Source organism: Liolophura sinensis, chromosome 6, assembly GCF_032854445.1.
Source record: "Liolophura sinensis isolate JHLJ2023 chromosome 6, CUHK_Ljap_v2, whole genome shotgun sequence".
Lineage (NCBI taxonomy): Eukaryota > Metazoa > Mollusca > Polyplacophora > Chitonida > Chitonidae > Liolophura > Liolophura sinensis.
In genome coordinates this window covers 15742682-15756340 of record NC_088300.1, presented here as the reverse complement: position 1 = coordinate 15756340, position 13659 = coordinate 15742682, and the positions used below count along the sequence as shown (strand labels likewise).

At 39.4% G+C, this 13659-nt stretch overlaps 1 protein-coding gene across 2 annotated transcripts; it reads left to right on the top strand.

Annotated features, from left to right (window-relative positions):
- The first annotated feature begins 4175 nt into the window (after positions 1–4175).
- Positions 4176–13065, top strand: LOC135468614 (coiled-coil domain-containing protein 97-like). Of its 2 annotated transcripts, none has more exons than XM_064746958.1 (5): positions 4176–4311; positions 4900–5507; positions 6017–6110; positions 8361–8481; positions 11042–13065. In XM_064746958.1, the coding sequence occupies exons 2-5, from the start codon at positions 4914–4916 to the stop codon at positions 11160–11162; spliced, it is 930 nt and encodes a 309-aa protein (XP_064603028.1). In that variant the 5' UTR covers positions 4176–4311; positions 4900–4913; the 3' UTR covers positions 11163–13065. The 2 variants fall into 2 exon arrangements, with proteins under 2 accessions (XP_064603028.1, XP_064603029.1); XM_064746959.1 differs by lacking the exon at positions 11042–13065 and adding an exon at positions 8577–8678.
- The last annotated feature ends 594 nt before the right edge of the window (positions 13066–13659 follow it).

Sequence of the window (13659 nt, the reverse complement as noted above, 5' to 3'; positions counted from 1 at the left end):
GAGGGGCCTTATATCGACGGTCTTGCGGAACGGCTCGGATAGGCTGTGGCTTCTTGACGGAGCTTGTCTGTGGAGGGGGTCTAGACTTCCGGAACTGAAGTGGAGAGGACTGCTGGGGGTAGGTCGGTCTGTGAGATGTACGCTGGTCGGAGAAGGTTTGGTAAGATGGTACTTTCCGATACTGACTGGTCTGACGGGCGTTTTGAGGCTCATGACCACGGGTTTCGTTTTTCGGCACAACGGCATTGGGCCGTTTCTCGGTGTATGTGGCGGGCACCATCTTATACCCTTGGTGGGCCTGGGTGGATGGTTTCTTCTGCACCAGTCTGATCTGGTGAGGTTTGGCCAGCTTATCTTGGCGATACCCGCTGCGGACATGGTGGACAATGGCCTCGTCATCTGACAGACTGTCATCCAGAGACACTTCTTCAGGGATGTACACATATAATCTCGTCTCCGGGTTCGGAGACTCAGGTTTGGTTGCCTTCTGAACAACAGCCCGGGTTTTCTGAGAATGAGACTTTTTGGAGATCTTGGGTTTCAGATAGACCTCTACAGGAATCTCCTGATAGTATCCCGAGTCGCTGTAATCCGAGGAAGAGTTGGCGGAAGCATAATTTCTGCCGGGGTTCTGTCGATGCTTTCCATTCTCGGAGAGACTGATACTGGTGACATACACTCTGTCGTCACCCGTCCGAATAGTGTGTTGCTGAGGCATAATGGCTTATTAGCTTATAGTTTAATGATTCTTCTCACGATTATAATCAAATTCTAATGGTTTAAGGTACCTTCTGTTCTTGTCTTCGGTGGGAGGATGACTGTCCTTATCTCTTCTGACTCCTTGTGCCTTCAGAACAGAACTCTTTCACTGGACCACCAGCTTTATAAGAGTACCCGTGAGGTTTTGTTACAAGGATGAAAAACTGAAGTCGAGTCACGCTCCAATACGGCTGGCCCAAGGCGTCTTTATTTTGTAAGGGAGAAGTGGAGAAGAGGGAATTAGTTAAACTGTCCCCACTAGCGTTGCGGTGGATGCTGTGCTGCACTATTTATGGTTCTGCAATCGCCGTAACACTTTTCACAGGGTCAGTTTTGCTTGGATTGTAGTAAACCAGTTGAAACTTTTGCCGGTGACCCACGCAGTGCTCTAACGCGCAGTTCACATTATTATGCACAAATGTACTTCTCAAGTTGGTTAAATAGCTACAACGATCGCTCGAATCAATCGATTTATAGTAGGCGTACAGACGAAATATAAACAGAGGTATCCTGTCAGTCATGATAAACAATTTAAAAATACGTGTATCCCTTAATAAATACGTTAACGTTATTCAATTAAGATTTTAATCTGTATAGGCAAACATGACACATACCATCACATGACAGCATCGGGAACGTTGCTGTACGCCCATTGCTAACAGAACATTTTAATCTGATAATTTTTTAATTTGCATTTCTATTAACTTATCATCCTATGCAGAGTGTAGTGATAAATATGCATATAACGTGGGTTCACTATATACGTATATATTTAGCAGCGATTTTCAATCTTACCTATACCTTAACATTAGCTGAATGTCCAGGGTTTATATACATATAAGGAGAAAACAGTCCCTATAAAACATTTTGACCTTCACTTATTAGAATTTGTCATGGAATATTTTTTTTTTACTTTTTTCACCTTATTCATGGTAAATCATGACGATAAATTAGTGTTTAGTGAACAATCCAAGCGCCCTGTTATCTGCTTGGCTTACTTTAAGTCGCCCCAGGACCACTCGGTAAGAAATGAACTCCACAGCGCATATTATACGAAAGATTAGTATCAAATACACTAGTATGCTGAATTAATTATCCCAGTTACAGGTTAGATCGGAATCAACAGGTCATCTTATAAGAGCGGATGTCGATATTTACCTGTTCCTTTCATGTATATGAGTAATTGGGTATATAAGTATTGGCCGCTATATATATATATATATATATATATACTGCATAGAAATGAATGAATGATTATGGCTTAACGCCATATCGGCAAAATATCAGCCATATTGTAGTGAGCATACAAATGCCTATTGCATGTACATATATCCGACTTACATATAAGCCACATATAGGTATATAACAGACTTATCGGGTTGTGTTAATGAGCAGGTGATCACGTAGGAACAGCCTAATTACATGGATATAAACATTCCTACCTTCCTACGTGAAATTCTGCCATGAAAGTGAATCTAAATGTGGAGTTTTCAGTTTAGGGCTTTTATAGGCACTTGATTATTACAAGCCTATATACGCCAGTCAAAAAGACGAAGTGTATATTGTGCAAAGACAATGTAAATTATAGCAACTCTGTCTTAATATAATTCATGTAAAGCTATCATTGTTGATTATATACCGGCAATCTTTACATATATGTACAAATAATTGTATGTAGAGCGTATAGCCTATCCTCGCCAAAAAAAAAAAAAGGAAGAAAACAAAAATAACCTCAAAAAATAGCATCAACAGTCTGCATATTGGTGTGGTTCATTTCATGTTTTTCATGCAGATTTTGTGTTTTAAACTATACGGTGCCTAAGGGTAACGTATTAGTGGATAACTGTCCACTGGACTTTACTGTTGTTGATAGAATGCATACCTGCCTCTCGCAAAGCGTTTTAAAAAAAAACTGTTGAACCACTGTGACAACCATTCACGGTGGAAGGTGTCTCTATCGTCTTTATGGGTCTATCTTCTATGGTAAACAAACGCTACACCTTTTGTATCTCAAGCACGTCAAATTATTCTTTATTTTAATAAACAAGTATTTATTTTAGATTAGACTATATACCAGTGTAATCAAATAAACCCAAAAGCATTACATGTGACTATACTTGTATATACAAACAAAATATTTTTAAAAACAGCTACATGTCCAGTTAAGATGGTCAGATGCATTACAGTTGTCAAGCTGAAAGTTAGTATCTGCCAGTAAAAGGGGTTAACAAAAATTTAATATAAATAGTTTATATGGGGGATGGAAATAAATCCTACCACGCTGATACTGGAAATCGACAGAATATTTCCATTTCCATGGCGTGGACATCAAATCGGACCATTGTCTAAAGGTATAGATGTCTGCACATGTCAACTGTCATTTACTGTTTACAACTTCCCGTAGGGAGCTAATATGGTCGTTTCCATAGCTCGCCCAGGATTATTTTACATAGCTATGTTTAGCCTACGCCACCGTATGCCATCTGTGCAGGCTTTGCACCAGCGGTTGAGTAGACTTATGGCTACGGTCCACTTCCTCTGCCTGAAGATATACGCCTACAATGCTTTAACTGGATAAACGAAAACAATTGAGAAATTTACACATTTTGATTTTTTAAATATTTGACTATGTGAAATACACGTGAAACAGACTACATAGGTTACAAATGGTAGACTGCGTTTATACGAAAGTAAGTATTGGATGCACTTACTGGATACGTAAAATGAATCAGACATGCAATATTATCGTTATTTCAAGAAAAAAAAACCAAAAAAAAAAACCAAAAAAAAAAACCAAAAAAAAAAAACCGTAAAATCATTTCATACTGATGTTATCCGTACAAGGAGATACTGCCGTGATACGGCCGAAATATTACTGAAGTCAGCGTAAGCTCCAAATAACGTACCGGGTATAACTAAAAAGAAAACAAATACATTGTATATATGAACATATCGAGAAGTTCGCGATATGTTTTTTATTTATTCATTTGATTGGTGTTTTACGCCGTACTTAAGAATATATTACGGACACGATGGTGGACAGCATTATGGTGGGGGAAACCGCGGACAGAGCCCGAGGGATAGTCACTATCATTCATAGGTTGCTGGCAGACCATCTCATACAAGACCAAAGAGTAAAAAAAAAAACGGTAACAATTTATGCTTGGAGAAATACACTGGCTTATAGGAATATTTTTGCCTCGTTATGATAACCTTCTGTTGCTTTTTTCCCGTCTCTTTCTCCAAACATAAACAGACTACTTTTTGCCGCTGGAATTAGGTGCATAGGATATGGTTAAGCCGAGTTAGGTGACTCAGTCGATAGCCACAACTCACAGCGCCCACTCACTGGTGCGTTGACGGATACACATCACGTGACTACCGAGTTAGTGTCAAAATGGCGGCGCCCTTGTGAAGGTGTAGGGAGAACGACTAAAATATACTTTGGAGACACCTTGTCTACGGCACATCTGCTTATCTGACATTCCACTTTGTAGCTTTAGGATCCGGTGAAGCAAAATTTGTCATCGTTTATGCAGTCCATATTATGCTGTAAGTAATGTTGTATTGCATTAGTCCTGGCCACAGTAAATCGCATCAGGTGACCAGTTTTCGTCATCTAGTAACCGTGTTTACACTGTATAGATCAGAATAGAGTGTCAGTCACCCGCGTTACAGACGTAGGGCCAACAGTTGTACAAGCATCCACCCATTTTGAAAAAGTTGCAAAGGGCGGAAAACAGCAAACATCGGTGGTAATAATGAGAAAATTAGCTTCACCAGTTTGTTGGAGCGGTGACTTATAAGGTGACAACTGATGACCATTTGACAGATGATTATCATTCATTCATCTCATGTCTCATGTTAAAGCCCAGAAGACGCCCAGGTAGTATTGTGTGGGTAAATGTACTCCAAGGCTAGTGTGTTGTTTATTGAAATGAATAAACATGCATAAATTCTCGCTAGCAAACCAAGGGTCAGTGGTTTATACCTTCACCTATAATACTGAAAAATTCTTGAGTGAGGGGTTAGACAGCAATCAGATAAATGAATATATCTGTAACATAACAGGTTTTGTGTGTATAGATTCTGTTAAAATTAGGTAAGATCACTTACAGTTTCTTTTTTTTTTATTTTCAGAAATTTTAATCAGAATGGCAGGAGCAGACAGTGATGATAACTTGGAAAAAGAGTCTGTTTCCATGGCAGCTGTTTCTAGTGAATTACAGAGGATTGAGGTGCGTGAACAAATGCTGGAAAGGCTGTGCCAGACGGATGCACACTTTAAACATCAGCAGAGAGGAGATCCTGAGCTAACATTGGAGGAAAAGTCAAGTATTGCTTCAGCAATATTGGAGAAAAACCCTGTGACCTTCCTGTCAAGATACTGCAAATTCCTTGTGGGTGAAGACTTGGAATACTTCAGTCCTCTGAAAGGAAACTATGAAATTGATTTCTATTTGACACAAATTTCAGACAGGCTAAATTCAACTAAAAACAAATTGACTGTCAAAAATCGTCGTTTTCAGGCAATGAAGAGCATGGTGGAATGTGGTGAATATTTCAGTGATGCAGAAATGAAGTGGAGGGATCCATATTTGTATGAACAGATGATAGGGCAGCATTTGACTGAACAGGAAAGACAGGCTGAAATTGACAAATCAGATCTAAGCTTTTCTAATATTCTGATGAAACATTTGTCTCAACAAGAAGAAAACCAATTATATAGGAACTTGCGGGATATGGAGGTAAGATTTTTTTAATTAGAGTTAAATTCTCTTACTAGAGTGAAATCCTCTAAATATGAAGTAAGATTCATCATATTGAAACTATGCGTGAAAATGATTTCATATATTTTTCCAGGTTTTTTTAAAGGCATTCAAATATGTGAATACTGTGGTGGGCTTTATGAGCCATACTGATGGTATCTAGGACCTCTGACATCACATCACATCACTATTTTTTCTAATGTTCACCAGAAAGAAGGAATTTTGGAAACATTATTTCAGTAATCTTTTATTCATGGGTAAAAAGAGTTATTCCAACATTCAGTGTTGCGATTAGAGTTGGATAAACTTCCTGTGATGCCTGTTTTGATTTTTAGAGATCTTTTCCTATAAATCCTCTAAGCAGACTTAAATCCTCTATGATGACCAGAACATTTTGCAGTTTTTTCTTAATCCTTTTCATTGAAGTTACTGGAATGATAACATGCGTTGGCATGTTGCTTTTGATTAAACAAGTTGTGTTTTGACAGGAGGGTCAAGAGGAGGAGGAGGAGGAATCAGACAGTGATGAAGAAGATGAGGGTGTGGAGGAGGGGATGCGCCAGGACGACTGTACACAGGCAGGTAAGTTTCTCTTACCACACTTGCTCAATTGATGAATCTCTCAGGTGGTTGGAGTCTCTCTGTCTTCATCTGCTTATTAGTTTGAGTCTCGTCGTCCTAAACTGGTAACTTGTTTGAGTCTCACCGTCCTTATCTGCTTTACTGGTTTGATTCTCTCAGTCCTCATCTGCTTACAGGTTTGAGACTCTCAGTCCCCATTTTCTTTACTGACTGGATTTTCTCAGTCCTTATTTGCTTTACTGGTTTGAGTCACTTATCCCGTATTTGGTAACTGGTGTGAGACTCTCAGTCCCCGTCTTCTTTACTGACTGGATTTTCTCAGTCCTTATTTGCTTTACTGGTTTGAGTCACTTATCCCGTATTTGGTAACTGGTGTGAGACTCTCAGTCCCCATCTTCATTACTGACTGGATTTTCTCAGTCCTTATTTGCTTTACTGGTTTGAGTCTCTCATCCCATATTTGGTAACTGGTGTGAGACTCTCAGTCCCCATCTTCATTACTGACTGGATTTTCTCAGTCCTTATTTGCTTTACTGGTTTGAGTTGCTCATCCCGTATTTGGTAACTGGTGTGAGACTCTCAGTCCCCACCTTCTTTACTGACTAGATTTTCTCAGTCCTTATTTGCTTTACTGGTTTCAGTCGCTCATCCTGTATTTGGTAACTGGTGTGAGACTCTCAGTCCCCATCTTCTTTACTGACTGGATTTTCTCAGTCCTTATTTGCTTTACTGGTTTGAGTCGCTCATCCCGTATTTGGTAACTGGTGTGAGACTCTCAGTCCCCATCTTCATTACTGACTGGATTTTCTCAGTCCTTATTTGCTTTACTGGTTTGAGTCGCTCATCCCGTTTTTGGTAACTGGTGTGAGACTCTCAGTCCCCATCTTCATTACTGACTGGATTTTCTCAGTCCTTATTTGCTTTACTGGTTTGAGTCGCTCATCCCATATTTGGTAACTGGTGTGAGACTCTCAGTCCCCATCTTCATTACTGACTGGATTTTCTCAGTCCTTATTTGCTTTACTGGTTTGAGTCGCTCATCCCGTATTTGGTAACTGGTGTGAGACTCTCTGTCCCCATCTTCATTACTGACTGGATTTTCTCAGTCCTTATTTGCTTTACTGGTTTGAGTCTCTCATCCCGTATTTGGTAACTGGTGTGAGACTCTCAGTCCCCACCTTCTTTACTGACTGGATTTTCTCAGTCCTTATTTGCTTTACTGGTTTGAGTCGCTCATCCCGTATTTGGTAACTGGTGTGAGACTCTCAGTCCCCATCTTCTTTACTGACTGGATTTTCTCAGTCCTTATTTGCTTTACTGGTTTGAGTCTCTCATCCCATATTTGGTAACTGGTGTGAGACTCTCAGTCCTCATCTTCTTTACTGACTGGAATTTCTCAGTCCTTATTTGCTTTACTGGTTTGAGTCCTTTAGTCCCCATTTGCTTTACTGGTTTGAGTCTCTCTGTCTCTATCTGCTTTACTGGTTTGAGTCCTTTAGTCCCCATCTTCTTTACTGGTTTGAGTCTCTCCGTCTCTATCTGCTTTATTGGTTTGAGTCCTTTAGTCCCCATCTTCTTTACTGGTTTGAGTCCATTAAAACCAAAAGAAACAGTAGACCAAATGCATATATGCACCAATGAAATATACCACATACAATGTAAAGTTTAAAAAGTGAACCTTTTTATTTTCCTCATGTTCCATAACTTAGATATCACAGTTCAAAGAGAGCAAACTTGTGCACTTTGAGAAAATCAAAAATGCTGTAATGTCATCAATTTCTTAAAAAATCAGGTGTAAGTTACTCCTCTGTAAACCTGAGACAGCAGCTGGTTCCACTGACCTTACATGAACCTTGTTTTGCCTGTTCGTTTTATTTGCATGTTCCATTAACCATGGCAGATCCCGTGGCCAAACAAATCATTCACGATTAAAAGACATGTTTGATACTGCATTATTGAAGTTACTTTGACAGCAGTCCGCTTCTAGTTTTACTGCTGCAAACAGATAGAAGTTGTAATGTTCGTTTAATTATTTCTTAATGTAATGTGGTGATCAGTCTGTCAGAAAAAAAAACATAAGGTAAGATAAGATCTAAAGAAGTAAATCTAACCTTTTGATAACTGTTTCTGATTCTTGATATCCTTACATGTATTTCAGTTTATTAACAACACTGACTTAATGGAATAAGTTCTTTGGTTTGATTAACTTCTTTTTCATCCTTCCCTTTAAATTGATTTTTTTTTTCCCAGAAAATGAAGGAGGTGATCAGCCGCAGATTTCTGCAGATGAAAAACGGTTGCTTAGAGAAGAGTTTCTGCACATTATGCAGGAGAGGTTCATCAGTGGACAGGATAGACAGTTTGACTACAGGTGGGTTGCATGTAGGTGTTGTCTGATGTATTGTGAGAAATATCTTGAGTTCAGGAAAGGTTAATTAGTGGCCAGGATAAACAGTTTGACTACAGGTAGGGGCACATGCAGGTGTTGTCAGAGGTGTTCTGAGAAACACCTTAGGTACAGGAGAGGTTCATAAGTGGACAAAGATAAACAGTTTGAGTACAGTGGGGTTACATTAGGTGTTGTCTGAGATATTTTGAGAAACACCTTAAGTACAGGAGAGGCTCAGTGGACAGGGTAGACGGGTTGACTACAGGTGTGTGTTGTAGGTGTTGTCTGATGTATTCTGAGAAACACCTTGAGTACAGGAGAGGTTCATTAGTGGACAGGATAGACAGTTTGAGTGCTGGTAGGTTGCATGTAGGCGTTGTCTGAGGTATTTTAATAAGCAACGTAAGTACAGGAGAGGTTCATCAGTGGACAGGATAGACAGTTTGACAGTTAGTAGTGGGTTACATGTAGTGTGTTCGAATTAAGCTCTTGATGCCATAGCTGAGGAGTCAGATGGTCTCATAATAAGGTCCATTGTATATTTCAGAGGGCAGTAGTATACTATAGGCTCTATGGTTTCCACCCACAAACTTGACTGCCATTAACTGTGACTATGATTATATTTTGCATTTCTGTGAACGGTAACAATGAGTATGTCTTTTTATTTTGCAATACAGTCTACGTTAACACTGGATATGTCATACTATTTTGCAGTACTGTTGACGGTGTCCTGTCACTCTATATTGCAGTACTGTAGAAGTTAACAATGACTATGATTCTACTTTGCAATACTGTGGACTGTAACACTGGATGTGTCGCTCTATTTTGCAGTACTGTGGATGATGTCATTCTGTTTTGCAATAATGTCAATAATGTCCTGTCATTCTGTTCTGCAGTATTGTGAAAGTTAACTGTGACTATGATTCTGTTTTGCAGTATTGTGGATGGTAACACTGACTATGATTCTATTTTGCAGTACATGGACGGTAACACTATGATTCTATTTTGCAGTACTGTGGACAGTAACACTGACTATGATTCTATTTTGCAGTACATGGATGGTAACACTATGATTCTGTTTTGCAGTACTGTGGACAGTAACACTGACTATGATTCTATTTTGCAGTACGGTGGACAGTATCCTGTCATTCTATTCTGCAGTATTGTGGAAGTTAACTGTGACTATGATTCTGTTTTGCAGTATTGTGGATGGTAACACTGACTATGATTCTATTTTGCAGTACATGGATGGTAACACTGACTGTGATTCTGTTTTGCAGCATGGGGGACAGTATCCTGTCATTCTATTCTGCAGTATTGTGGAAGTTAATTGTGACTATGATCCTCTTTTGCAGTATTGTGGATGGTAACACTGACTATGTTTCTGTTTTGCAGTATTGTGGATGGTAACACTGACTATGATTCTGTTTTGCAGTATTGTGGATGGTAACACCGACTATGTTTCTGTTTTGCAGTATTGTGGATGGTAACACTGACTATGATTCTATTTTGCAATACTGTGGACGGTAACACTGACTATGATTCTGTTTTGCAGTACTGTGGACAGTAACACTGACCATGATTCTATTTTGCAGTACTGTGGATGGTAACACTGACTGATTCTATTTTGCAATACTGTGGACGGTAACATTGACTATGATTCTGTTTTGCAGTACTGTGGACGGTAACACTGACTATGATTCTATTTAGCAGTACTGTGGATGGTATCCTGTCATTCTATTCTGCAATATTGTGGAAGTTAATTGTGACTATGATTCTGTTTTGCAGTATTGTGGATGGTAACACTGACTATGTTTCTGTTTTGCAGTATTGTGGATGGTAACACTGACTATGATTCTGTTTTGCAGTATTGTGGATGGTAACACTGACTATGATTCTATTTTGCAATACTGTGGACGGTAACACTGACTATGATTCTGTTTTGCAGTACTGTGGATGGTAACACTGACTGTGATTCTATTTTGCAATACTGTGGACGGTAACACTGACTATGATTCTGTTTTGCAGTACTGTGGATGGTAACACTGACTATGATTCTGTTTTTGCAGTATTGTGGATGGTAACACTGACTATGTTTCTGTTTTGCAGTATTGTAAATGGTAACACTGACTATGATTCTATTTTGCAATACTGTGGACGGTAACACTGACTATGATTCTGTTTTGCAGTACTGTGGACGGTAACACTGACTGATTCTATTTTGCAGTACTGTGGACGGTAACACTGACTATGATTCTATTTTGCAATACTGTGGACGGTAACACTGACTATGATTCTGTTTTGCAGTACTGTGGACGGTAAGACTGACTATGATTCTATTTTGCAGTACTGTGGACGGTAACACTAACTATGATTCTGTTTTGCAGTACTGTGGACGGTAACGTTGACTATGATTCTATTTTGCAGTACTGTGGACGGTAACACTAAATATGATTCTATTTTTCGGTGGATGGTAACGTTGACTGTGATTCTGTTTTGCAGTACGGTGGATGGTAACGTTGACTGTGATTCTGTTTTGCAGTACGGTGGACGGTAACACTGACTATGATTCTCTGAAGATACGTGAGCAGGATGAAGAGGAGAGGTACTTTGATGATGACGACACAGAGTCCATGGATGCAGTCACAGTTGGGAAAGGTTGAGAAACATCCAGTGGTACTTGGCGAAGGACACTGATAACTTGTAACTGTGACCTTGTTTCTGTTAATCTGTTGGTGACTTGTTACTGAACAACACATACATACAACTTGGTACATATGAACTGATTAGACAGAATCCTGAGTTGGTTGCGAGTTGATTTTGCATTCTTCACAAACAGTATACTGGAGTCTATTATTTTGAAGAGTTTACTGTTATAAGCTGTAAAGATCCTTCGTCACTTGTAACTTTGTCATTGAACATTTTAATAAATTTCATCTTGTCATTCTAAATGCTGATCTTAGGAGCTTATAGGATTAATCTGGTGCGGTATTTCTCTGGTATTACTCAGAGTAGCCCGAGTAGCATGTCGCTTTTACCGCTCTGATGCGCCAAACAGAGGCTTTATTGTTTGCGCACAACATTAGCACGGGAACGTTTCATCGATAATTTGTGGTGATAGTTTAGGTGTGGCACCGCATGCACCATGGCCAGCTATGTTTTACCATGTACTTCACTTACTGGCTCTTTGTAAAACTGGCGCTTTTGGAGATCAGTCCCATCAAGGGAGATGACTAAAGCATAGTTTTCGCTGTAGTCGTAGAAGAGTTATTTCCCCGTTCGAACGGCGACAAATACAGTTTCCATGGAAAGTGTGAGAACGTGGCGTGAATAGATATATTGAAAGAGATATACTTCTTCGTCTATAAAATTGTTATCGTTCAGAATTTCTCACCATATGCTATCTGAATTCCAATCATTTGAGCGATCCATTTTGCGTCTTACAGTTTTAGCAGGGTATTAAAATCTTTTTCTATTACACATCTTCCGTCGTTGGATATATCTGATATATGGGGGCAAGGAAGCTTTGTCATTTCTGATAAGTAGAGGTGTAATGTGTGTAAGCCGTAATCTGTCGGGTCAACTTTACCTCCTATTTTTGTGGGAGGACTGTTGGTAGAGTGGTATAGATGGTTGACAAATATTACTGGCGATTTGGTGGTTCGATACTGGAACAGATTTAGCACTAGAATCTATTTCATTCAGAAAGTGTAATCCTTATTACCGATAATATTGTTATCTTTTGAGTTAACAGTCAATCCAGGTCAACTCATGGGTTTCCCCCAGGCACTGCCCGGTTTCCTCCCACCATAATGTTTGCCGCCGTCGTATAAGTGAAATATTCTTGAGTATGGCGTAAAACACCAATCAAATAAATAAATAACAGTCAACCCGGGTAGGGCCATACCAAAGACTTTGAAAAGGGTACTTGTTGCTGCCTCGCTTGGTGCTCAGCACTATGAGGCTAGAGCAAGGAAGCCGAACTGGTTGGCTTGTTGTCAGTATAATGTGACAAGGTGAGGTGCCTTGTATCTCCGGCATTTTGTGTTATGCCTTCAGGGACGGCAACGATTTGGCGGCATTCACTCGCTGTGTCACAAGAAGACACAGTGTCCATACAAACACCTAATTATTCCTCGTCGTCATGTGGCTGAAAAGTTGCGAAGTACGACGTAGAAACTCATGCATACATAACATACATGTTATAACAGTGCGTGTGTTATATGTTGATGATGCATGTTTATCAGGTGAGACTACCGTTATCTTTTTTAAGTTTCATGATTCTCACAGCTTATCATTATGTCGTTTAAGAGAAATATTTTTGATTGTGGCGTTAGACACCAAAAATATGGGAAGCTATTGAACTCTCCTTTACTTGGACGAGATGATATGACATGCATATTCATAAGGACTGTCATACCATTGGTGCGCAGGTAAATGTTAGGTTATAAGAATACGTATAGCTGGAAATCCTATCGACAAACAGTGCATTTTAATATCTACCAAAACAGTTCTTACATGTTATACATAAGGAGTTGTAACATTACATATGCATATAATAACTATGGGAACTAATCATTTATATTCAATTGTAAATACACATAATGTCCGTGTGTACATTATGCACAATTTTAACGTTTTACAACAATAAAAAAAAATATTTGCACATAACCAGCTGAAAGTCTGCTCATCGTTTATGCTTTCATAAGCACTGCATTTTCCAACAGCTGTTGTGGTTGATGAAGAGCTACCAATGTTGGTTGCGACAGTAACAAAGTCAGATGACGCGCCATTATCACTTTCTTCCTTGTCTTAACATTCTAAATTAGTTATTTTGGTGGCGTTATCTTGGCGACAGGTGAAGATATTTGTTCCGTTTGGTTTGTGCTTGTGAGGACTCTGGTGTTTTAACAAGTAAGCTTTCCAGGATTTACAAACATCAGCCACCACTCCAAATCCACAGTTGTCTAACATCCAAGTTGACCAGACTTTATCAACACCTGCGTCCTTAGCGATTAGTTGTACTTCGATGAAGTCCAGAACCACATAACAAGGAGTTGCCTGCTTTCTACTGACGTACGATACTAGCCACCTGGATTTGTTCCCGGGGATTTGCGCCGCCTCAGCTAATTTGTACCAGTCATCTATGTGCGAGTCTTC

What these genes read in the sequence shown, in the direction of transcription:
- LOC135468614 (XM_064746958.1), top strand. Translation starts at nt 4,914, where the DNA reads ATGGCAGGAGCAGACAGTGATGATAACTTGGAAAAAGAGTCTGTTTCC. An exon ending in GGACGACTGTACACAGGCAG is followed by an intron (nt 6,111 to 8,360) that starts GTAAGTTTCTCT and finishes TTTTTTTCCCAG; the next exon opens with AAAATGAAGGAGGTGATCAG. An exon ending in GATAGACAGTTTGACTACAG is followed by an intron (nt 8,482 to 11,041) that starts GTGGGTTGCATG and finishes TCTGTTTTGCAG; the next exon opens with TACGGTGGACGGTAACACTG.